The sequence below is a fragment of the Xyrauchen texanus genome, chromosome 30, assembly GCF_025860055.1.
Source record: "Xyrauchen texanus isolate HMW12.3.18 chromosome 30, RBS_HiC_50CHRs, whole genome shotgun sequence".
In the NCBI taxonomy this organism is placed as follows: domain Eukaryota; kingdom Metazoa; phylum Chordata; class Actinopteri; order Cypriniformes; family Catostomidae; genus Xyrauchen; species Xyrauchen texanus.
The window spans coordinates 6,255,913-6,283,438 of NC_068305.1; the positions used below are offsets into that span (position 1 = coordinate 6,255,913).

At 40.0% G+C, this 27,526-nt stretch overlaps 1 protein-coding gene across 1 annotated transcript in view; it reads left to right on the forward strand.

Annotated features, from left to right (window-relative positions):
• Positions 1–516: 516 nt before the first annotated feature.
• arid1b (AT rich interactive domain 1B (SWI1-like)) overlaps positions 517–27,526 on the forward strand; it is a 146,827-nt gene continuing 119,817 nt past the window's right edge. Inside the window, 2 exon segments of the mRNA XM_052098566.1 lie at positions 517–1,575; positions 11,115–11,288. Of these exon segments, the coding sequence (XP_051954526.1) occupies positions 544–1,575; positions 11,115–11,288 (1,206 nt within the window). The 5' untranslated portion in view covers positions 517–543.

Below are 27,526 nucleotides of genomic sequence, written 5' to 3' on the forward strand. Positions count from 1 at the left end.
ATATATTTTACATATCAATCAAATAAATTTTAATAGTAGCCCATTTAAAATGGAATGTACAAATCCTCAAGCATCCAGACCTTATTTTCCAGCAGACTCAGCGCAGAGCAGTGAGTGCTGGAGGAGATGTTTGCTAATGCCATGCTGGAGCAGAGGGGCTCCAGCAAGGGTGTTTTTATGCATCTGAACACATTCACGCTTGCCTCTGTGGGAAAGAAAACGTTGCCTTTACCAATAAAACTATTTTAATTTATGTAAAAATATTGGAGTGTTTCTTTCGCACAAACATCGATATCCCCAGATACAGTATATACGCCTTTAGTCATCTCCCACTGACTTGTTTCAATGCCTTAATATTGTTTTCAAAACTTGCACTAACAGGACCATCCACTGACATGGTAGCGGTGGCAAATGCTCCATCCATTAAATGAAACGATGATGAGCGTTTCATTTAAAGCGTCTTCAGTATGTGCCTAAGGCGCAAACGCATACGTTGGAAATAAACCTACAGCCAGTTCCTCCTATTTAAGCTCGACTTGGAGCATGGAAACGAATCTGGTTGCGAATCATCAAGTGAAAAATGTTGGAAACGGAGATCCCCCTCCTTCGCCTTATCATAGCTCACCTCCTCAGCAACAGTCGCAACCATTCCATCAGCACCCACAGCACCACCACCAGCGAGCCGCCCACAATAACAACAACAACATCAACAACCCGACACTCGTGCGCGGATATTTGGGCAATCGACAGCATGGAGAAAAAGAAAACGCTTTGGAGAATCAGGTCGAGCTTCATGCGCGTTTGCTGAATAAAAGTGACGAGGACGATCGGTCGCGCAAAACCGGGGGGGATCGGATGGGCAGCAGGTACGAGCACTCCAACTTTGGACCAAGGAGCAGCAGGAGCAGCAGCAGCAGCAGCAACAACAACAACAACAGCAGCGGCGGCGGCAACGCGTCCCAAAGTGGGACCAACCCAGTTTCTGAGTTTAATCATTATTACGGGAATGGAAGAGGAGGGCCTTGCTTTGATCAACATGGCGGACAACAAAGCTCTGAGACGGCTTTAATGCATTCGGCACAGGGCAACATGGATCAAGTGCAAAACTCCCACGAAGGGTACCATAACACTCCATACAACCACTATCCCAACTTCCGGCCGGGGTACGGTGGTGCTGGATACGGTATGATGAGCCCATCACGACAGGGGAACATGATGGGCCCAGGTACCAACTCGCCTACTGCTGCTGCTAGTCATGGAAAGACTGCTATGGCCTCTTCTACCCCAGCCCCCGGAGCCAGTGTTGGTGGCTTTCAGAGGTTTCCAGGACAAAACCAACAGCACCCTTCTGGAGCTACACCTACCCTAAACCAGCTTCTGACATCTCCGAGTCCGATGATGCGCGGATACGGCAGCGGTTATCAAGATTACAGTAACCCACAGCAGCAGTCCAGTATGGGTATGGGCAAAGACATGAGCTCTCTATACAGCCCTGCTGCCGGCCACAGTTGGGGAGCACAACAAAGAAACCACCCTGTTATGAGCCCTGGGAATAACGGCAATAGCAGAGCCCAGGTGAATGTTCGACTATTGTCTTGTGTGTATGTATAAATTTTTTCAAGCAGATCTAGCTGTGGCCTGATGCTGGTCATATTAGCCTTCAGTGGAGTACTTTTTATATTTAGCAAAATCATTGTGATTATGAAATAGCACAAGCAGTTTGGATCTGCACAGTGTAATCTAATAATATTCAGACTTTGGGCTTGTGTATTGTTTGTGTGTGAATTGACAGTCAGCACAACATGTCAAGTTATGTCCAAGGTGACTGTGCTAACGGTGTTAGCATCAGTCAGCCTGCGCCGACACACTTCATCTTAGCCCAAAGCGATTCCTAAAAACGCCCGTTCAGATGTTTTGGGCTGGTTATATTCATCAAGAGTGTAATGTTGAAAAACAAACAGCCAGTGTCATGCTTTAGAATAAATAAGCGCTTATCTAAACATAGCTCGAAACGTTAAAATGATGGAACATTCTAGCATTGCGCTGCTGCTAAATAAAACGAACGAACGAGTTTTCTTCGTAAGATCAAGGGTCGCAGAATAAAGACATCGTGTCGTTGAGTTATTTTTTCAGATAAAATAGTTTTCGTTTTTGAACTGTGTGGAAAGAACTGTTTTGTCAAAAAAAGACAAGACAGTGCTTAGCGCATATGATTAGCATTGTTAGCGCAATTGCGCCCCGTCTGACTGAACATACTTCATTAATTTAACCTGCAGCAATGAATGTAGTCACAATTATTTACTGTAACCTGGCATTTCACAGATTAATTTAATTAATTTAATTTGATCTTTATTATCTTAGTTTTCTTAACATAAGCAATTGAGGGGCGGATTATGACAAGCAATTTTGTTTTGGCGCGGCCACCTTGTACAATAATCTTTTAAAGTTAAGGTCTACGTAATCGATTTTCATAGATTTAAGTCTCCTTTAATACCTGTTCAGTTATTTAAAGTCAGATTAATTCAAACACAGCACAGTTGTGGTAAAAAAAAAAAAACAGTTCTTAAAGTGACAGTACCATTTGAACGTTTGTTGAAACTTTCAGACAATGTTTTGTCAGACCAACATTATAATATGTCTTAACAAACGTTATGTATCTAATTTAATCAATGCTTTTGAGCCACACAGAGTAAAATATCAATATTTTCTTTTTCCCAACCACCTAATAACCAGGTAATTTTATTTGTTTTGTGATGTAGGGCAACCATGCAGTTATAGCAATGAATGGCAATTAATTAATGCTTTTGTTCAACAGCCGTTTTAGGGCTGTCAGTTGGGCAGATTAACTAAATTACATTTTTTACCTTAAATATTTTCAAAATTCCAATTTAATTTGAACTTCATTTCATTTAAAGTCAGACAATTTTCGTTTGTCCACTAGAGGATACATTGTATACATAAACCATACAGTACTGTATTATATTATTGCAAAGAACATTCATTGCTGTTAAAAAAGAGCATTTCATTTTCAACTAATGTGCATAACATAAATACAAAAAAAGTTTTAGTCAGCCCATATTTTTAAATGTTATGTAAAATGTGGGTTTTAAACTCTTCAATAGGCAGTTCACATGCTGTTACACTTGAGCTGATGCCACTGTATACAACCCCATAATCAATATTCAAAATAACAGCGAAATACCACATTTTTATTCAGTACAGTTGGATGTAGGGTAGCAATATTCCCAGATATCAGTGGTTTTTGAATGAACTCATTGGTGAAGCAGCTCAGAATATGAGCACAGGCCAGGGGTTGTTCAAACAGATGGAAAAGAATAGAATGGAATCAAACGTGAGGATCTCTAGACACACATTTCCAAGTTGAACATCTTTCCTGACAAATGTAAAAAACTCACAGCTTAATCTGAGAAATACTTATAAGAGAGCAAGACGCAACGGCCAAGTACCTCCTCCAAATGTAAGGGGCTGTTCACACAAAACACTTTTGCAACCATCAGCTTGTTTTTCTATGTACTGTAAATGTGTGCTAGACTAATGTCTTTGTTTCGCTTTGTTTTTGTTTATTCAGCATCTCATGGAGGAGCGCTGTTTTTAGATGTTGTGTCTAATTAAAAAGAACTTTAAAAAGCGTCTTGAGACACTTGCTTTCTGTTACACCGTATTTGTTGCATTGTGTCTAGATTTTTTTTAGCACAAGAATGTGATCGATCTGAAGTCATCGCCAGTGCTTGAAACACATTCATCATTCAAATGCACAGTTTTAGCATTTTAATTTGTTTCTTATTTTTTATGAATATTAGAAATATTTCAAATTTTATTTGACAGCCCTAAGTCCTTTTATACAAAGAATAAAGCATAACCATATAAAGCTTAACATATGAAATAATAGTTAGAAAATTATATTATTTAAACCTGTTTCACATTTAGTTGACTATATCACATTCCAGTGGGTCAGAAGTGTACATACAAGTTATCTGTGCCTTTAAGCTGCTTGGAAAATTCCAGAAAATGATGCCAAGCCTTTAAGCAATTAGCCAATTAGCTTCTGATAGGCTGATAGGAAAACAGGCGGCCAAAAGTTTGGAATAATGTACAGATTATGCTATTATGGAAAGAAATTGGTACTTTTATTCACTTCACCAAAGTGGCATTCAACTGATCACAATGTATAGTCAGGACATTAATAACTTGAAAAATGACTACTACAATTTAAATGTTTTTTTCAGAACTTCTTAAACTACTTGAACTTTACAGTCTAGCTGATCCCACAAATGCCCAATGGGGTTAAGATCCATAACACTCTTTTTCAATTATCTGTTGTCCAATGTCTGTGTTTCTTTGCCCACTCTAACATTTTCGTTTTGATTTTCTGTTTCAAAAGTGGCATTTTCTTTGCAATTCTTCCCATAATTCCTGTACCCCTGAGTCTTCTCTTTTCTGTTGTACATGACACTGGTGTTTAGTGGGTAGAATTCAATGAAGCTGTCAGCTGAAGACATGTGAGATAAACTCCTCGCGCTTGCGATTAGTGGTTCTCGCTCTCAATGGGGCGCATGGAAAGTTGTGCATGGATCACGGAGAGTAGCATGAGCATTTTTTATATAAAAAATTATAATTTCGTTATTTTACTAACCCAACTAATGACTCGTCGTCGCTTTATCAGTAAGTTGCACGACATGTGAAGCATTTTTTTTTTTTTAGCTTTCACTTAAGAAGAGTTGTGCACTTTTTATTTTAATATATCTCTTTACAGAGATAATTTCGTTATTTTACTCACTGATGAGCAAAAGGTCGAGGCAGAAATGACCATGTACCTGCAGGAAATGGCCATTGATGGGGAAGAGGACCCGCTGACTTGGTGGAAAACGAACGACAAAAGCTTTCCGTTCATGGCAAGATTAGCATGGAAATATCTGTGCATATGTGCTACCAGCACTCCATCAGCGCGGGTCTTCAGCACAGCGGGTAGTGTAGTTACTCCAATCCGCAGCTTATTAAAACCAGATAAAGTGAATATGTTGGTATTTCTGGCCAGAAACATCGAAATTTAAACATGGTCTATGGTGAAAGATATTAGACTTCTTTACGCATTTTTCGCCATCCGTTGCGGAGCTATTCGATTTTGCATATTATTTTTTAAACGTTCATTTGTGTAGTTCATATGACCACTTTACAATATTTCAATAACAATTTATTTTGTAGCCTGTGCTGAAGTTATTTGCGCTGCTAATTATAAGTAAAATGTTAATGCCGAGTTTCGGTCTGAGTGTTGTTCCCGTTTTCTTGTTCTTTATTTGTTGTTCTTCTGTGTTTTAATAAATGTGTGTTATTCATATTCACCTTGTTTCTTTCATTTGATTTGACATTATGGATTTATGGCCAAGGAAATTTTTCTTTAAAAGTATTAACTTTTAATAAAACAAAAGTTATTTGACGTTCGCTGGTCTGGGTTTATCTTAAACTGCCGCTTCAGTGTATACAAGAGCTATGTGACAATGAGCAAGATTTTCTGAGACACTACAACTACTAATAATTAATTAATAAAGGCTATTGTCTTGTAGCCTACAACATAAAATATTTTAATCTAAATGTACAGTGTAAGACATGTAAAAAAAAAGACAAGAAGCTAACAATGTCAAGATCAATATTTGTGTAGCCTGCCTGACACGGTATTTTCACAGACTAACACGTCACGTCTCTGGCATATACTACAGTATTTAAAATAGCATATATGCGTTAGTTATATTCTCAATTTAATTTACAGAGCAATCCCTGCAAAGTTTTTAGGTTAACTATAGAAGAGACTAGGATTAGAGAGTCACACTAGCAAGACTCGCAAAAGGGGGCGTGGCATCACGATGGTGGCTCTACATCGTGATGTTGGTCAGCCATCACGATGGACGATGATATCGTCCATCGGCACAACCCTATTGTATAAGCAACAGGCTTAGCCTTCCTACCATCTCCATTTCAGCATTCCATGTGATCAGATGCTTTTTGGCTGTTTGCCCCTTTCTGTATGGATGAGCAGTCCTGACCTTCTTACATGCAGATTAGCCATGTGCTCACTCTCATTGCCAGCTTTCATTGTGGCACACCAAGAACATTTGTGTTGTAATGCCCAGGGTAATCCTAACGCCTGCTTAGTCAAGACACCTGACACCCCTCATGCCATTCCTCCAGAATGTTTTTTAAAAGACACTGAGAGGGTCTTAGATCTATAGTGCTGTAAAAAAGTATTGCCCCATCCTGATTTATTCTGTTTTTGTGTATATCTCTGTAAAGCAGTTCAATGGAAAGGAGGAGGCGAGAACCGACTTTCAATATAAATAATAGTTTAATTTCAATCTCAAACAAAAGACAAACACACACGATGGACATGTCCGTAAACTATCTCTTTCTCCCACACAATCCTCCGCAGGTGGCCTTTATCCCTCTCGGAGGCTTGATTAGCCTGATAAGGGACCGGGTGTGTATTATCACAACCCGGCCCTGCCCTCCGATACTGAATTTCAAGTAAATTCCTCCAAGGGCAGCGCGTCGACTCATCCAGGAAGTCACAAAAAAGACAAGGACAACATTCAAGTAACTGCATGCTTTTCTTACATCAGTAAAGGTCACTATTTATGGCTCCATTATCAGAAAGACACTGGTTATAATTGGCATCCATGGAAGAGTGGCGAGACGAAAACCACTGCTAACCCAAATGGACATTAAGGCTTGTCTGAATTTGGCAAAACGCACCTTGATGATCCTCAAACCTTTTGAGTCGAAAGTAGAACTGTTGAGAATACATGGGTCCTGTTACATCTTTCGTAAATCAAACACAGAATTCCACAAAAAGAACATCATACATATGGTCAAGCATGGTGGTGTTGGTGTGATGGTGTGGGGATACTTGCAAAAATTCAGAGAAACATGAATTCGGCTCTTTACTAGAAAATCCTAAAGGAGAATCCGGTCATTACTCCGTAATTTGAAGCTCAAGTGAAACTGGATTATGCGGCATTATGGCAATGATCCAAAGCATTTGTTTAAGTCCACCTCTGAATGACTCAAAAGAAGCTAAATTAAATTTTCGGAGTGGCCTAGACAAAGTCCTGACTTGAACCCGATTGAGATGCTGTGGAGGACCTTAAATGGACAGATCATGCTCGAAAACCCTCCAATGTGGCTGAACTAAAGTTGTTCTGCAAAGAAGAAAGGCCAAAAATCCACCACAGTTTTGTGAAAGACTGATGTCCAGTTATCGGAAGCATTTGGTTGCAGTTGTTGTTGCTAAAGTTGGCAACTTATATATATTTGAAAACTGTATTTTGTGTTTATTCAGTTTGCCTTTGTATTAAGTTATCTCGTTTTAAGATCTAAAACAATTTAGTATGAAAAATACACAAAAATAGAAGAAATCAGGAAGGGGGTAAATTCTTTTTCTTAGCACTGTGCCTTGGCAAGAGACATGTTACATCTAGTGCTTACAAACATAAGATCTGGTAAACTAGTTACATTGCACTGGTTGCCAATGTTTGCTTGCATCGAGTTCAAGTCATTGATGCTTGCTTACAGAACAACCACAGGCTCTGCACCCCCCTGTTTATACTCGCTACTTCAAGTCTGTGTGCCCTCCAGAAGCTTACGATCAGCGGGTGAGTGGTGCCATCTCTCAGTGGTACAAAATCACACTCCCGGACGTTCAATTGAACTGTTCTTCACTGGTGGAACGACCTGTTAAATTCCACCCGAGCAGCCGATTTTCTAGCCTCCCTCACAAAACATCTAAAGACTTTCGAATTGTGAAAAATTAATTGCTATGCGCAAGACCACGCCGTAGTCAATAAACAAGGTGCAGATGGTCCATTCGTTAGCGATGAGTGAAACAAAAAGTCCCACAGGAAGTGTCTCAACTGTTGGCTGCACACGGCTACCACTGGACCTACCAACAGTGTAGGAAAAAGTAAAATTTTTTTTAAAAGTGACTACAGAACCATCAAGGAAAAGTGGAAGTGGTTTGACCAAATGGATGCTATTCAAACTGGTAAATTCATACATTGCATTTCATTAGCAGAATGCAGTGTTTTTCACCAGTTTCACAAGTCTCTGCATTGTGAAATTTAACTGTAAAATTATTTGCACAGAAATTGTTACATATTACTGTCATATTTTATAAACCTGTTTTGGATGCTGATTGGTCAATACATTGTTACAGATATGATGTGAAAAACGGCTAAAAACAGACATTTCAGTTATTTATTAAAATATAAAAATTTTGTATTACAAATTTTATTACCAAAACAATGACACTCGATTGTCCTGAATGAGTAACCAAAATCAAGCCCATTTTCTGTTCTTGCGATAACACAATATACCTGTAATCATAGTTTCAGTGACTGAAACAAATATTAACAATGGTGACTTCCGTTACACCAAATTTTGACATTATTTAATAAACTCCAATCATATTAAATCAACATCGGCTCTGAATGCTTTTTATTTTCAATAAAAAAGTGCAGTATTTGGGTCACACCCAGACCACAAAACTGATGAGAGCTGCTCCAGTAAAATACATTGACTGACTGGATATAAAACCTTCTTATGACACATTGGTTAAATGTCCATCTCTGTGAGATACTGGAATCCCACATGAAATGTGCAACACACACAATACAGGATGAAAAGACTAGTTAGTTAAAAGCTAGTTATCCTGTGGGGTTTTTCAAACTTAAGGCTGATTTATACTTTGCGGATTGGAGACTCACCGAGGCTACGCACCTCGGTGAGTCATTGTAACGTTTTCTCCAAGATTACTTTAATGGAAACGATGACCAGTCATTGGCTGTAGTGAAAGTCGTAGGAATTCAGACGAGTGCAGTAGCTCGATATCATACGAATTAGCAAAATTTAGAAAAGTCATACGAATCCTTATGATTTCGGCGTGAGAGTGTGTTGAACATTTAAATAGAGAGTTTCTCGGTTTCTTTATTACATCCATTTCTTTTTACTTTTTGATCAACAACTGATTGTAAAAAACAAATAGGATATAAAAAGATATTATATTAATTAATTATTCAATAAAAGTGGATTCTTTAAATCTTTGATGGACTCCTATTACACCAAATAAATGTCCTGGTTTATTCTCAAGCACTTTTCAAGCAAACAATGCGATTTTCCAGGTATTCCATAACTTACATTTCTAAAAGCTAAATTAAAGCACCTTAATCACTTCAAGGACCCTGTTCGAACCCTATAAACATGGGATGAGCCACCTTTTTGACATGGAGTACCATTTTTTTTTTCCCCTTGTCAATGGCTGTGCCAACGCCGAAAATGTAAGTCATGGCCCAGAAGGTATCTGCAGGCTTTTTTCACATTTTCTGTGCAAATTTTGAAGGAAAATCTGCAGAATTCTGCTGAGGGATTTTAATATAGTAAATTTAGTTAAATGAAGCTGAGACTTCTACACTCTTGTTGGTAGCTGAAAGAATCATCAAATTAGCCAAAATATTTAATTTACAAACATACAAGTGGTGGTTAATGTTGAACTTTTGTAAATATCAGATGTTGCAATTCAGCAAAGTTTTCTCTAGAGTTCTGCACGCATAGATTCTGTCTGGGCCTGTCATCTCAATAGAGAACATATGAATATCTGAAGGCAAACATGGCTGGTTTGTTTCCTAATATCTAATATCATTTTAACAGAGTTTTATTGAAGGTGATAATGTTTAGTTTAAAAACCCTTTATTTTGGCACAAAACAGTGTTGTAGCTGTTTTCCTCGTCGGTGGTTGGACTGTTTGGCTGTCTTGCTGTTTTCTTTGCCAGGAGTGATCCCACTCTGCACTCTCCTGTCTCTGGAGCACAACTATCACAAAGGCTGCTGCACTCTTGCACTTTTGCATGCTCCAGAGATTTAAGAGTGCAACACTCACATAAAACAAAGATGTGCGTGTCAGATGAGAAGCTAATTTAGTGCTTATGATGCACTGGATGCAAGATGAATGTCACTGAATTTTCTGAATTTCATTGAAATTTTCAATGCCTGAAAAACCTAGTCCACGTCTCTCCATTTCTTACGTGAAGCCCTGCCTGCTGATAGATATGCATACACCACGCACATGGATATTTACATATCACGATATATATGATATACTGTAGCAAAGTCTCTATCAATTGACTCTTTATATCGTTGCCACGATATATACTGGCATATGTTTAGTATTGAGTTTTGCCTTGATGTGGTTAGTCATTTGTTTTGGTTTGCGATATTCCGAAATCTATTCTATTCTACTACTTAACCAATTTGGTTTTAGGCTTTTGAACCCCACTGTAAATATTTTACATATACCGCTGCATTTTGTGCCTTAGAACACCCAATAGCCTTGACTAGATTATTTAAAATATAGCACAACCTCTTGTAACTAATTACTTAAATGGACTTGCAAATAGTGCATTGATGAAATCTGTTACAAATAAATTAGTGGAGGAATGGCCTTAAGGCTATAATCGTTGGCTCATCACTACTAAGAATGACCTGAAAACTCCAAGGTCATAGCCAATTTTTAATTTTTTTCTCAATTTTATTCCATTACAAATTCTTTATGTTTTGCCTAATGGTACACAAACTAATTTTACTCTAAACTAGAGCATGTCTGCTCATAAAATAATTTTAATTTGACAATATAGTTGTCTAGGCAGAGAAAATGTGTGCGTTCGCGACTGCAAAGAACTCTGGCATGACTGCTGACGCTTAAACTGTTCATTTATAGTGCCCTCCCAGGCTTTCTCAAATTGCTCACATTTTCTGTAAGTGCCGCTTCAGTTGGCCTGAATTTGGCAGTGACATGAGAAGATTAGCTTGGATGGCTCTCAGTCTTTCTGGCACAAATGGGACACTTGAGAGAAAACCTAACCCCGTCCTCCCCCCATCAGTCAGTGGCACGTTGCCCCGAATCTCTCCATTTACTAAACCACTCAACCTTATGATTGCTATTTGTATTCCAGTCTGGCGAGGCATAAGAGTTATATGAATGTGTTCACACAGACTGCTGTACATTGCAAATTACTATTGCTAGTTTGTCATGTAAGTGTCATGCTCAATAGGTTTCACCTATGGACCTGATGGCCCTGAAGCGGTCTCAGATGTATGCAATGAGCAGCAGTCCCTACTCTTATCCAGGCCAGCCGTATGGATCCCCCGCTCCTCACCGATACCCAATGGGAATGCAGGGGCGAGGCCAAGTTGGCATGGGAGGGATGCAGCATCCTCAGCAACAGGTAACTAACGAAGTCTAAATTTTTACAAAGTCTCAAGTCCTTTTCCAGGGCTTCAAAACAAGCGCCACATGCACCGCTGTGAGCACCACATATAAAACTTTGCAGATAGTGTCACGGAAAGGCAAATTTACAAGGTTGCAAGGTACCAGGAAAGCGGCAAGCAATATGCCTTGAACAATGCTCATCCATTAATAGAGTTGGGAACCGAGAACCAGTTCTGGAACTGAATGATGTTCATGTCTTTTGGTTCAGTTAACGATTAGAGCACGAAACATACAGCACAGCCGGTGTAATATGATGCCTGAAAGACAGACTCTTATTTCTTTTAAATCTACAGTGCAAAACACAGCGTGACCAGATTAGTGTGATTCTTGGATGAATTAATTTAATGAGGTGTTCTTTAGAATTTACAGCATGAAACAGTCGACCAGTGTAGACCGATTCCTATACAAACTTGTTTGAGCCGTTTCTTTTCAATTTAGAACGAGAAACACACAGCGAGACTAGTGTAGTTTAATTCCCGAATGAATTACTCTCAAGTTCTTTTGAATCTACACTGCAAAACATACATCACGACCAGTGTAGTCAGATTCCCGAATGATTGACTCTAATGAGCCGATTCTTTTAAATCTACAGAATGAAACTTACAACATGACCAGAGTTGTCTGATTCCCAAACTAATTAGTCTTATGAGCTGGTTCTTTTTAATCTACAGCACAACACATAAAATGTTATCTTCCGAATGAACAAATCTTTTCAGCCACGTCTTTTGTGAAATTATCCAGAATGCAGCAGCATAACTGGTCTTTAATGAACCAAAGAGAGCGCATGTTACACCACTCCTTGTCTCTCTCCACTGGCTACTGGTTGATGCACGTATCAAATTCAAGGCTCTGATGCTGGCATACAGAACAGTCACTTGGTCTGCTCCAACATACCTAAAAAAGGCCTGCGGTTGGCTAAGGAACATCGCCTTGTTGTACCAACACAGAGGCACCTAAACACTTTCTCAGACTTTCAGATTCATCATACCACGTTGGTAGAATGACCTTCCCAACTCCATCCGTGAAGCAGACTCACTCTCTGTCTTCAAAAAACAACTTAAAACGCATCTTCCAAGAGCACTTAACTTGTCAAAAATAAATAAATAAATAAAATAAAGAAATTGCACTTGTATATGTTTTGAAAACTATTCTGATGCTAGTGAAACTTTGTAATATAGCACTTTTGTACCACTGTCTCCTTAAGATGATTCGCTTATGTTTTCCTCTTTTGTAAGTCGCTTTGGATAAAAGCATCTGCCAAATGAGTAAATGTAATTGTAGAATTCGAAAAAACTTTCCTCAGATTTTTGCGGAAATTCGAATGTTCATTATTTATAAACTTCTACAACCCCTCCATGCTCCTTGTCCTTTTGTATATTTTAGCTTATTTTAATATGGTTTTAGCTACTGTGCTGTGAACACATGTCACCATATTTTATTTTCAATCTGCAAAATTCTGCATATTTCCCTATTTAGGCAGAAAATACTGTACAACCTTGTTATGTTACATGTCTAATGGCAATACTTTTTACCCTGCTAGAACTTTTTAATCCACCACTGTTGGATTCCACACGGGTGTCTGGCCTTCTATGATATGTATTTTCAACATTCAGCTATCAGGATTAGCAGAACTGACTGATTGTAATGGTTTCAGACAGTGGTTAGCATAGGGGCTCTTGACACTATTGGAGTCCACAGGAAACTGAATGTCCCACAGGCTGGTGTTCTGAACAGTGACAGCCCACAGGGAAAAGCTGAGTATGTTCCAGACAAAACAGCTCTGTAGTCCCTGTCAGCATGAAGCGACAGTTCTCCCAGTTTATCAGAGATGTTGACAGTCTAATGCGTCACGTGTCTGTCAGAGGAGGTTGACAGGCAGTCTGGTTTTCTGCTGGGCCATCCTATTCTGGTTACAGTCCACGATACTAAATATAGACATGACTGCTGGAGTGAGTTCAGCTCCACAGACTGGCTGTTATTCACTATAGCAAAGACAACTGACAGATTGTGTGTTTTTTTTCCAAAACCATGTGATATTTTTTGACAATGTGAACCACTAAAAAAGTATTTTTTTAAAGTATTTAATTCAGGCATTACTACATGGTTATGTAATTAATATATATATATATATATATAAATAAATAAATAAACTGGGTTTCCAGCCCAACAAAATGTCCAGCAAAAAGTATTCTGTTTCAGTGATATTATATTTTAGTAAAGCTGCCCATCCCTAGTAAAACATACTTCAATAGTTTTCAGACCTTTAAATAAACATCAAATGCTATCTCAGCGATCAGCGTCTTTTCATTACCTCCAGATACCATTACACTGATATTTGGTTAGCTATGCTGACACAACATCACCAGGACAGCATTGCTATGCAGTTTCCTCCTGTGATTGCCCCTGGGTACAGTTGTGACCTTTTTATAACTTGAGATCAGAATCAGCAATCTACTCTCGGCATGCTGGAATGTAGGAAAAGCACTAATCAAGGAAGACATCAGCGAACACGGCCAGCACATAATGAGATTGTTACAGGAGAGAGTTCTGGGGTAATCTCAAACCTGAGGGGTGTGCTATGCATAGGCGCAGCTGTAAGTTTCTGCCTTACTGGACAGGGAGGGTCCCTGTAATGATTTTTATCTACTGGGGCCTCTAGATGGCTAGAGGACAGTGTTTTTTTTTTTTTTTTACAACCCTATCTAAATTTGAATGTTTAATCTGGTTTATACCAGGGGAACCATGCTGTCTTATTTATATAATTTTTTTGTTATTAACTATTTTTATTGTTTCCATTCATAAGACAAACAAACACAACATAAAATACGGAATCAATTATAGACATTAAACCCCTCACCCTGAACATTTTTTCAAAAAACAAGAATGCACATACACATCAAACTAGAAATCCCTCTTCACTGCCCCTCCCTGAGAAGCCTCCAAAAAAAGTCAAATATCCACCCCACTTCCTATCAAACAAATCCCATTTTCCCAGCCTTCTAAAATCACCTACTTGAATGCTGCCACCCCGCCCATCTCCCCACACCACTCCCGAAACGGCCGACTTCCACCTCCTGAGGATGATTTGTCTGCCAGTCGTAACTCCGGGTATGACCCAACTTTTTAAATGAATATCCCCAATATTATTAACCACTCCATCTCAAAGATACACAGTCTGGGGCAAAATTAAAATTGAGTGTTCAATAGGTCACACATAAAGCTCTGAACCCTCAACCAAAATTCTTGGATCTTAACACATCCCCAAAAAACATGGGTTGTGTCCCCGTCTTATAAGTGGCATCACCAGCAGGTGGGTGTGTCTTCAAGACCAAGCCTATACAATCTAGAGGGGGTCCAGTAGACTCTAAAATCTTAAACTGCATCAGGAGCACCCTCCTGACAACCTCTTTCCAACCTCTTTCTCCCATAATCTCGAGAGAACTTGAAGCTCTGTACCCCAGACTCTGAATTAACAGGGAATAATACACTGATGCCTCATGACCTTTTCCAAAAAAGTAATCAACACTTCCATAGTATCTACTCCCAAATATAGTACAGAGCAGGTGGCATAGCTGTAAATACCTGAGAAAGAACTGAGATCTGGGAGTACTAAAATGTTGAACCATATTTTGAATGGATCTCTACACTCCACTCTCATATAGGTCACTTAGCGAATTAACCACCCTCATAATCCACTCTGACTAGCAGAAAGGGGACATATTAATATATAATTTAGGGTTCAGCCATAGGCTTGAGGCAACATTTAAATAAATGTCCGAATTAAACACTCTGGACACTGTTGTACGTACCGAGTGCAGATAGAGATAACTGGGTGTAACTTCTCCGATTAGTGTGATAGGCTTTGCAAGGGCGAAATAGGGGCAAGAACTTCCTGTTCAATACAAAACCAGGGAGGGGGCATTCTCAGGTGGAAGCGACCAATGAGCCAAATGTCTGAGACCAAATGCATAATAATAAAACAAAATCTTGGGTAGGCCTAGCCCACCTTTGTCAGTCTGCTTATGTAACTTATTGAAATGTAATCTGGGACACCTTACCATTCCAAATTAAGAACCTTGCTATGCTGTCAAATTGCTTGAAATAAGAGAGGGGGACATCTACAGGGAGAGATTGTAGCAGGTAGTTGAAGTTTGGAATACAATTCATTTTAATAACATTAACCTTCCTAATCATAGATAAATGTAATGAAGCCCACCTGCCCACATAGCTCGAAAGCCTTTTTATTAAGGGGTCAAATTAACTCTTAACTAATTCACACAAATTTGGTGGGAATAAAATGGCCAAATACTTAATGCCCTGTTTGGGCCACTGGAAGGCACCCAGCTGAAAAGCCATTACTTGGCAGTACGCTGTCAACACCAAAGCTTCAGATTTAGACCAATTGACTCCTGAGAATTTAGAAAAGGAATTAATAATTCTGTGGAGGCAAGGCATAGATCTAGTGTGGTCGGAGATGAAGAATAAAATATCATCCGCGTAAAGCAAAAGCTTATGCACCATACCTCCCTCCACCACCCCTGGGAAATCATCTTTCTTTCTTATCGCAGCTGCTAATGGTTCTAGGGCAAGACAGAACAATAATGGGGAAAGAGGGAAACCCTGCCGGGTGCCCCTATCCAGAGTAAAATAATCTGAAATGGCCTCAAGTCCTTAATTACCTCACCAAGCTCTCCTCCAAGGTTATCTCAGAATCAAGAGAATTTTTTTGCTTAGTTGTCAGTTTAGGGAGTTCTAATTGTTCCACAAAATGTATAATATCTTCATCAGTAGTCGAAGGCGTGGAGCTATAGAGATCAAGATAGAATTCTTTAAAAGCATTATTAATATCAATGGACGAGGTAAAAATGTAATCACTGGCAGATTTCAATGAGGGAATGGTAGAAAAAAACTCTCCGCTTCAAATATCTAGCCAAAGTTTCCCTGCCTTGTCCTCCAACTCAAAGTATGACTGTCTTGCCCTGAATAGCCAAAACTCCACCTTACGTGTCAAGATAGTATTATATCTGTATTTCAGTCGGGTCAGTTCTCTGAGGCCATCAGATGAAATTCGGTGCTTCAGCTGGCCTCTGCACTTTTACACTCCACGAGTTCTCATGCTTTCAATTTGTTTTGATGAATGAGGCATACTGTATGATCCGACCCCTAAGAACCTCCTCCAAAGCCATGCCCACAGAGGATACTGAGTACCAGTTGGTCTTCATATAAACATTAATTTCAGCCTTTAATATTTGTTGGAATTCAGGATTTTGTAAAAGGGATACATTAAAGCCCAACAATATGATTTTCTTTTTCTCCGTATGTGGCAACACCTCTAAACTCACCAGGGTGTGATCTGAGACTAAATTTCCAATTGAGCAATCAACAACAGGTGAAATGAGGGACTTAATAAATATATATAAATCTATTCTAGAAGAAATCTTATGGACTGATAACAAACCCTACCAGATGGGTTCAAAAGTCTCCAAATATCTGTAAGGCCAAGATTTTTACACAGCCTGTCAGTGTTGCTCTAGGGGCTTACACACTTTTATGATCAAGGACTGAGTCCATCAATAGATTAATGTCTCCTTACAATATTATATCATGAGGGGTGCCAGCGGCTTGCAACATCCCTTCAAGATCTATAAAAAAAAAGCCCTGATCATGAGCGATAGGTGCGTAAATATTAGCCAATATCAGACTTTGCCCCTGAATTTCTGCTAAAACAATAACGACTCTTCCTAATTTATCTTTAATCTGTTTGAGACATTTTAATTGTAGATGCTTACTTATCGTTGTACTCAAGATGGGATATTGGACTCAAGATGACGCTGAGTATGGCTGCTGCGTTGCGAGCTCCGACACAACACTGCAGTTTATTGTTTGTTTTGTTTACAGTTTTTAGTTTTTTTGTCTTGGATGTTGTCTGCCTTATTGAATATGACAGATAAATACATTTGGACATTGGTTCTGCAATTACAGACCGAAAACCGGACTTCAAATTCCTTAATGCTGACCCGCTGTTTACAAACATGCCAGTGGAGCCCTCTGTCTGGGCTGCCCGGCCGCGGAAACGCAGAAGGAAAAGGGTATAAAGAGCCGGCGTTCTTATCAGTGTAAGGGGGCTTTCACACTTGGTTCGATTGCCTGTTCCGAACCCAAGTTCGATTGCTCCCCCCTCCCCCCTGCCCCCGATGGACTGTGTTCACATTATATATTTGTATCCGAACCGCGGTACGCTTGCGTCATCAAGCTGCAGCTGGTGCGTAATCGTGTTGCTTGATAACCGCGAAATGAAAAGGCGTCAAAATTCAATGAATAGACTTGCTCGGTTCACATTTGTTCTTCTTTTTTTTAACCTTTGGTTTTGTTTTCAACATCAAGATACAGAAACACACTGCGTCTGTCTGCCGCAAAAATACTGAAATCGTTCAAAAGACAGCGGGCTGTCTGCCGAAGACAATTTTTGCAAAGGCAAGCAGAAATCATCTCTCTGCTTGCAGTGCGTGCGTCAATCCCGCTTTTCGTCAAGGTAAGTGTATACACACACACGCACGCACGCACAAAAGTAAACTCTTTCCGTTCATTTTAAAAGTGACGCGTGTGAGACTGACGACCACATTATACGTCATCAATAGTGGTTCACTTCCGCGGTTTGGTTCGATTGCGTTCATATCAGCAGCGAACCGTACTGGAGTTCACATGAACCGTACCCCAGACCACCTTTTTAAGCGGACCCGAGTACGGTTCGCGGGTGCGCACCCGAGTTCGGAAGACAGCGTTCACATCATCCAAACGAACCGAACTCTGACGTCATTCGAACCGGGGTGCGCACCAAAAGTGCTAGTGTGAAAGCCCCCTAAGACATCGTGCAAATCGACCCCCGTATACTACTGGCAAATGTTCAGTCTCTGGACAACAAGCTCTGTGAGCTGAGAGTGCGGATCTCTTTCCAACAAGAGACGAGGGACTGCTGCGTTATCTGCCTTACGGAAACCTGGATGTCTGCAGAGATTCCAGACTCGGCCATCGAACCCGCGGGTTTCTTCGTGCACCGAGCGGACAGATCGAAAGACCTCTCAGGTAAAAGCAGAGGTGGTGGTGTATGTTTTATGATCAACAAATCATGGTAAGATCAGAGGAACGTACATTTTATCAAGTCTTTTTGCTCTCATGATCTGGAATTTCTAATGCTTCTGTGTCGACCATTCTGGCTACCGAGGGAATTCACAGTTGTCATTATCACAGCTGTGTACATCCCCCCCACAAGCCGACACAGACCGGGCACTCAAGGAACTGTATGGGAGTATAATTGAGCAGGAAACTGCACACCCTGAGGTTTGTGTTCATTGTTACCGGGGACTTTAACAAAGCCAATTTTAAAACAATCGCACCAAAATACCACCAACACATCAGCTTCAATACACGAGGGGACCGGGTTTTGGATCATTGCTATTCTCCTTTCCGGGATGGCTACAAATCCCTCCCCTGCCCACCATTTTGCAAATCAGACAACTCTTCCGTTCTGCTTCTGCCCTCTTACAGGCAGAAACTGAAACAGGAAGCACCCACCCTCAGAACGATCCAGTGCTTGTCTGACCAATCAGACTCTATGCTACAAGACTGTTTTGATCACGCGGACTGGGAGATGTTCCGCCTCTGATGACGACATCGAGGTTTACGCTGATAGCGTAATGTGTTTCATCTGGAAGTGCGTAGACGACGTTGTTCCGACCAAAAAAATACGGATCTACCCCAACCAGAAACCATGGGTTAACGGCGATGTTCGCGTGGCACTTAATGCGCGGACCTTCGCTTCTAATTCCGGGAATGCGGAGGAGCATGAACAAGCCAGTTATGCCCTCCGTAACACTATCAGAGCAGCCAAATGCCAGTACAGGCACAAGATTGACAGTTCAACACCACCAACTCTAGAAGTATGTGGCAGAGAATTAACATCATCACGGACTACAAAGGGAATAAAAACTCTGCCATGAACCAGAGTTCTCTCCCGGATGAGCTTAATACATTTTATGCTCTTTTCGAGGACAATAACACCGCCCTTGCAGAGAGAGCACTCGTGGCCGACGCTACAGAGTATGGTTCACTCTCCGTCTCTGTTGCGGATGTAACCCGATCCTTCCGTCGGGTGAACATCCGTAAAGCCGCGGGTCCAGACGGCATTCCGGGCCGCGTCATCAGAGCGTGCGCGAAACAACTGGCTGGTGTTTTTACGGACATTTTCAACCTGTCCCTCTCCCTGTCTGTAGTACCCACATGCTTCAAAATGTCCACCATTGTGCCTGTACACAAGAAATCAAAAATCACTTGTTTAAATGACTGGTGTCCTTTTGCTGTGACTCCCATCATCAGCAAATGCTTTGAGAGGCTAATCAGAGATTACATCTGCTCTGTGCTGCACACTTCTTTGGACCCATTGTAGTTTGCCTACTGCAACAACCGCTCCACTGATGATGCCATTGCATCTACAATACACACTGCTCTCTCCCACCTGGAAAAAAGGAACACATATGTGAGAATGCTGTTTGTAGGCTACAGCTCCGCATTCAACACCATAGTGCCCTGCTGTTTGTAGACTACAGCTCAGCATTCAACACCATAGTGCCCTCCAAGCGTGATGTGAAACTCCGGGCTCTGGGCTTAAACAGCTCGCTGTGCAGCTGGATCCTGGACTTCCTGTCATGCAGACGTCAGGTGATTAGAATGGGCAGCAACATCTCCTCATCACTGACCCTCAACACTGGAGCCCCGCAGGGATGTGTTCTCAGCCCACTCCTGTATTCCCTATACACACTGACTGTGTAGCAAACACACAGCTCCAATGCCATCATTAAGTTTGCTGACGATACGACGGTGCTAGGTCTGATCACTGACAATGATGGAACAGCCTACAGAGAGGAGGTGCACACTCTGACACGCTGGTGTCAGGAGCACAACCTCTCCCTCAACGTCAGTAAGACCAAGGAGCTTGTAGTGGGCTTCAGGAGGAACGACAGAGAACACAGCCCCATCACCATTAATGGAGCACCGGTGGAGAGAGTCAGCAGCTTCAAGTTCCTCTGTGTCCACATTACTGAGGAACTCACATGGTCCGTCCACACTTAAGCTGTTGTGAAGAAGGCTCACCAGTGCCTCTTCTTCCTGAGACGGCTGAGGAAGTTTGGAATGAACCACCACATCCTCACTCGGTTCTACACCAGAACTGTAGAGAGTATCCTAACTGGCTGCATCACCGCCTGGTACAGCAATAGCTCCGCCCACAACCGCAAAGACCTGCAAAGGGTGGTGCGAACTGCCAGAAACCTCATCGGAGGTAAGCTTCCCTCCCTCCAGGACATATATAACAGGCGGTGTGTGAAAAAAAAGCTCTGAGAATCATCAGAGACTCCAGCCACCGAGTCATGGGCTGCTCTCACTGCTACCATCATTCAGGCGGTATCGCAGCATCAGGACCCACACCAGCCGACTACATGACAGCTTCTTCCCCCAAGCAATTAGACTTTTGAACACTTGATCTCTCATGATCAATATACACCAACACTTTACTTTATTAATCTTATTATCTCACACTGGACTGTCATAATTATATTCTCCACAATACAACTACTAATATATATATATATATATATATATATATATATATATATATATATATATATATATATATATATATATATATACAGTCAGGTCCATAAATATTGGGACATTGACACAATTCTAATCTTTTTGGCTCTATACACCACCACAATGAGTTTGAAATGAAATGAACAAGATGTGCTTTAACTGCAGACTTTCAGCTTTAATTTGAGGGTATTTACATTAGGGTTGTGCCGATGGACGATGATATCGTCCATCGTGATGGCTGACCAACATCACGATGTAGAGCCACCATAGTGATGCCACGCCCCCTTTTGCGAGTCTTGCTAGTGTGACTCACTAATCCTAGTCTCTTCTATAGTTAACCTAAAAACTTTGCAGGGATTGCTCTGTAAATTAAATTGAGAATATAGCTAATGCATATATGCTATTTTAAATACTGTATTATATGCCAGAGACGTGACGTGTTAGTCTGTGAAAATACCGTGTCAGGCAGGCTACACAAATATTGATCTTGACATTGTTAGCTTCTTGTCTTTTTTTTACATGTCTTACACTGTACATTTAGATTAAAATATTTTATGTTGTAGGCTACAAGAAAATAGCCTTTATTAATTAATTATTAGTAGTTGTAGTGTCTCAGAAAATCTTGCTCATTGTCACATAGCTCTTGTATACACTGAAGCGGCAGTTTAAGATAAACCCAGACCAGCGAACGTCAAATAACTTTTGTTTTATTAAAAGTTAATACTTTTAAAGAAAAATTTCCTTGGCCATAAATCCATAATGTCAAATCAAATGAAAGAAACAAGGGGAATATGAATAACACACATTTATTAAAACATAGAAGAACAACAAATAAAGAACAAGAAAACGGGAACAACACTCAGACCGAAACTCGGCATTAACATTTTACTTATAATTAGCAGCGCAAATAACTTCAGCACAGGCTACAAAATAAATTATGTTATTGAAATATTGTAAAGTGGTCATATGAACTACACAAATGAACGTTTAAAAAATAATATGCAAAATCGAATAGCTCCGCAACGGATGGCGAAAAATGCGTAAAGAAGTCTACAATCTTTCACCATAGACCATGTTTAAATTTCGATGTTTCTGGCCAGAAATACCAACATATTCACTTTATCTGGTTTTAATAAGCTGTGCTGAAGACCCGCTCTGATGGAGTACTGGTAGCACATATGCACAGATATTTCCGTGCTAATCTTGCCATGAACGGAAACCTTTTGTCGTTCGTTTTCCACCAAGTCAGCGGGTCCTCTTCCCCATCAATGGCCATTTCCTGCAGGTACATGGTCATTTCTGCCTCGACCTTTTGCTCATCAGTGAGCGTGGCTGTGGCTGCTCTCTTCGCAAGAAGGCTGCCCAAAGACGACTTTTTTTTCTTAGGCGCAATATATTAAAAAGCCCGGATGAGTAGGCTACTAATTAGTTGGGCTTGTAAAATAACGAAATTATAGTTTTTCAGTAGAAAAACAATATCTATGTAAAGAGATATATTAAAATAAAAAGTGCTTAAAAGTGCACAACTCTTCTTAAGTGGAAGAAATATTTTTCCCCCTTACGTGCAACCTATTGGAAAGCGCAGATGAGTCAGTTGGGATAGTAAAATAACGAAATTATAGTTTTTAAGTGGAAAATAGTATTTATGTAAAGAGATATATTAAAATAAAAAGTGCACAACTCTTCTTAAGTGAAAGCTAAAAGAAAATGCTTCACGTGTCGTGCATCCTACTGATAAAGCGCCGACGAGTCATTAGTTGGGTTAGTAAAATAACGAAATTATAATTGTCATATAATTTTTGAAAATTATATGAAATTATATAACCCCCCCCCCACCGACGATATCATCGTCCATCGCGATGTTTTACTGTCAACATCGTCAACTGCCAATTTAGGGGACATCGCCCAACCCTAATTTACATCCAAATCAGGTGAACTGTGTAGGAATTACAACAGTTTGTATATGTGCCTCCCACTTTTTAAGGGACCAAAAGTAATGGGACAATTGGCTGCTCAGCTGTTCCATGGCCAGGTGTGTGTTATTCCCTCATTATCCCATTTACAAGGAGCAGATAAAAGGTCCAGAGTTCATTTCAAGTGTGCTATTTGGAATCTGTTGCGGTCAACTCTCAATATGAGATCCAAAGAGCTGTCACTATCAGTGAAGCAAGCCATCATTAGGCTGAAAAATAAAAAAAAAACCTTCAGAGAGATAGCAAAAACATTAGGTGTGGCCAAATTCCAACTATTTGGAACATTCTTAAAAGGAAAGAACGCACTGGTGAGCTCAGCAACACCAAAAGACCCAGAAGACCACGGAAAAAACAACTGTGGTGGATGACCGAAGAATTCTTTCCCTGGTGAAGAAAACACCCTTCACAACAGTTGGCCAGATCAAGAACACTCTCGAGGAGGTAGGTGTATGTGTGTCAAAGTCAACAATCAAGAGAAGACTTCACCAGAGTGAATACAGAGGGTTCACCACAAGATGTAAACCATTGGTGAGCCTCAAAAACAGGAAGGCCAGATTAGAGTTTGCCAAACAACATCTAAAAAAGCCTTGGACAGATGAGACAAAGATCAACTTGTACCAGAGTGATGGGAAGAGAAGAGTATGGAGAAGGAAAGGAACTGCTCATGATCCAAAGCATACCACCTCATCAGTGAAGCATGGTGGTGGTAGTGTCATGGCGTGGGCATATATGGCTGCCAATGGAACTGTTTCTGTTGTATTTATTGATGATGTAACTGCTGACAAAAGCAGCAGGATGAATTCTGAAGTGTTTCGGGCAATATTATCTGCTCCTATTCAGCCAAATGCTTCAGAACTCATTGGACGGCGCTTCACAGTACAGATGGACAATGACCCGAAGCATACTGCGAAAGCAACCAAAGAGTTTTTAAGGGAAAGGAGTGGAATGTTATGCAATGGCCAAGTCAATCACATGACCTGAATCCGATTGAGCATGCATTTCACTTGCTGAAGACAAAACTGAAGGGAAAATGCCCCAAGAACTAGCAGGAACTGAAGACAGTTGCAGTAGAGGCCTGGCAGAGCATCACCAGGGATGAAACCCAGCGTTTGGTGATGTCTATGCGTTCCAGACTTCAGGCTGTAATTGACTGCAAAGGATTTGCACCCAAGTATTAAAAAGTGAAAGTTTGATTTGATCAGTCCCATTACTTTTGGTCCCTTAAAAAGTGGGAGGCACATATACAAACTGTTGTAATTCCTACACCGTTCACCTGATTTGGATGTAAATACCCTCAAATTAAAGCTAAAAAAAAGTTGGGTATCATTGCCATTACAGTGAAAACGAATTCCACAGTTCCTAAGAATGTCACCCACGGGAAGCATGTATAAAGAGAAAAGTAGAGGCCCTAAATCTGATCCCTGTGGCACTACATACTTTAGCTTGATTTAGAGCTGCATGATTAATTGTTAAAAGATTGCGATCTCTATTCAGACTCCCACGCAATCTAATTTCTGAATGACAATGATTTTGCAATGTATATTAGCATTCCTGTGGCATGCCTTTGGAAGGTGGTCAAATAAAAATTTGAAATTCACCTAAAAAAAATATATATTTTAAACTTTTATATGGCATCTACAAAACACAATGCTCCTGCATGAGATGTTGTATAAACTAAAACGGAATATCAAAGACGTATGTCCAGCATAGTGGTTTACAAGCTGAAGGGTACAGCCAAGATTAACTAGGTGTGTGACGGAATCTCTGCTCAGTTCAATATTTTAATAGCTACCAGTGAATATAGTACCCATTAATAGGTCCCTCAGCCAATGGAATTGCTGTGACATCAGAGAGAGACCCAATTTTCAGGGGGAACTCGATTTCTCACGACACCGACATTACCAAGATCTGACTAAATTCGCTACATGTGCGCTGTTTAATTACAGCCGGTAATTCAGATTTGTGCAATGACTAAAATGTGCTTAAGCCTCATGCTGTCGGTAATTGGCATTCGTACTGCATCAAATCCTGAAGTGATATTAGGTAGGCCAGCTGGGGGTGCTGCGGTCCGTGTATTTCCTAATGACGGGGACACTATACTGTAAAAAAGCACTGTCGTTCGGATTAGACGTGAAACCTCTGGGTTCATTAAAAACCCCAGGGCATTTCTTGAAAGGAGTAGGGGTGTCCCAGTGTCCTGGCAAAATTCCCCCATTGGCCCTTATATATCATGGCCTCCTAATAATCTCCATCCCTGAAGCTACATAACTCTCCTCTCCTCTCCGCTCCACCAATAGCTAGTGTGTGGAGGGTGTTCTGGCACACTATGGCTGACATCGCTTCATCCAGGTAGATGCTGCACACTAGTTGTGGTTGAGGAGATTTCCCTATCCTATATAAATTGCTTTAATTGCCTAGAAAAGCACTATATAAATTTAAGGAAGTAGTATTATTATTATTATTATTATGTGAAAATCAGGCTAAATTGTGTTATTACATTTTTTATGCACTTTTATTTGTTTTCTTTTTCAGAATAGTAATAAGGTGCCTTTTTGGTTTATTATGTGTTAGTTAATATATTTGATTTACAACTTTATCGCATTTTTGCATAGTTTGAAGCAAATAACTTTTTGTCAGAACCTCTGGTAAATTACATGTTACTTTATTTAGTACCCTTATGTCCAGGTTTTGTAAATCACTGAAATAAGCATTTATTTCTTCAGAATTGTGAGAGAATTGGGATCTTTATTCTAAGCAAAAAAGTGTGATTCTCAATTTAACCAGAATCGTGCAGCTCTAGCTTGATCTGACAATAATGTTTTTTACACAGACAAAGTGGTAGGTGTCGGATAAATATGACCTAAACAGAGCTAAAGCCTGTCCTCAAATGCCAACATGGTTCTCAAGCTTATCTTAGAGAATGTCGTGATCTATGGTGTCAAAGGTTGCACTAAGATCTAGAAAAGAAATGCAGCTGGGATCAGATGAAAAGAGCAAGTCATTTGTAACTCTGATAAGTGCAGTCTCGGGTACTCTGCTGATGACAACATTTTTGTCACGTGTCCTGAATGTAGGCAGCTAGCATTCATGTAATCAAAATACTTGGGCTTTACATTGAAGGACCTATAGCTATAGACCAAATTATTATAGAGACTTGGGGGTGGGCTTGGGCTAACAAGTAACCACCAAAGCAATGAGCAAATAAAAATCACTCAGAACTCATTTTGTATAAAATGAAAATGGGAATATGTATTTAAAAAATACTTTGGGCCAATTTGGTTTTCACAATGTCTTTTAAATACACTGTGGCTTGTTCACCCATGTTTTCCTGGACTCTTTTGCATTATCAGACTTACATTGATTGCAGTGGATATTTAATGAGTGAGAGCTCAGGTGGGTGAGGATCTGGTGCGTGTCTGCGTGACACTGTGTCCTATCACAAAATTCAGCACAAGTCATCAACCCCACTGAAGCAGAGCCACTGACCATCTGACTGCCCTTTCACCTGCCCCCAGCCTCTTCATGTCTGACAAGCTCTGTACATTGCAACAAAACAGATTAACTCTGCTGTTTGGGATTGAACAAAATCTCATAGTTGGATTTTGCGACAATTGTGCGGCGTCCTGATAAATCCTTGTTTGTTTTTTTTAAATAGAGTGATGGAACAAGTAGAAAATACAGGACAATTGACTGCAGCAGTGACTGTCCACTTTTTATAATGGTTTTAGTTTCTGAAGTTTTTCCTATTCATTTTCTCAAAAGTGATAAAAAAAAAAAGAGGCATGAACCAAACTACCAGCTCTAAAACGAATCACATCAATGCAAACCTTGATTCACAATAAGTCCCAATTTTTCAGTGGTCCTCCCTCCATAGGGATTTAAAGATATATATTTATTTAATTTATTTTGTAGAGTTTTGAGATGAAGCACTACACTAAAAATACTACTCAATCTGAAGCATTCTTAAATCTGAAAAAAGACTAAGGTACTGTGTACAGTACTTAAATCCTTTTACAAAAAATTAACTAATTTGATGAAGCATTGAGAAAGAAGTATTCGAATCAAATATTATGGTACAATTTAAAACTTTGATAGTCATTGACTATGAGTAGAAAAACTGTAGGCCTATACTGCAAATTATTCAAATATTTACAAATATATGTGTAGTTTGGAAGTGTATAGAGATCAGCTTGAGGACGTGACATTCGATTTGGAATGCTTTTTTGAGTGAACGGTTGCTGCTGAGCCCTTTTCCTGTTATTTTTGCTTTATTGGTAATAGCAAATTATATGATTGGTGGATCTCACTTTAGGATTATGGGTAGTGTAGTTCTTCTCTGGATATTTGGATATACACTGGTGGCCAAAAGTTTGGAATAATGTACAGATTTTGCTGTTTTGGAAGGAAATTGGTACTTTAATTCACCAAATTGTCATTCAGCTGATCATAAATTATTGTCAGGACATTACTGATGTAAAAAACAGCACCATCACTATTTGAAAAATGTAATTTTTTATTAAATGTAGACATGCCCCATTTCCAGCAGCCATCACTCCAATACCTTATCCTTGAGTAA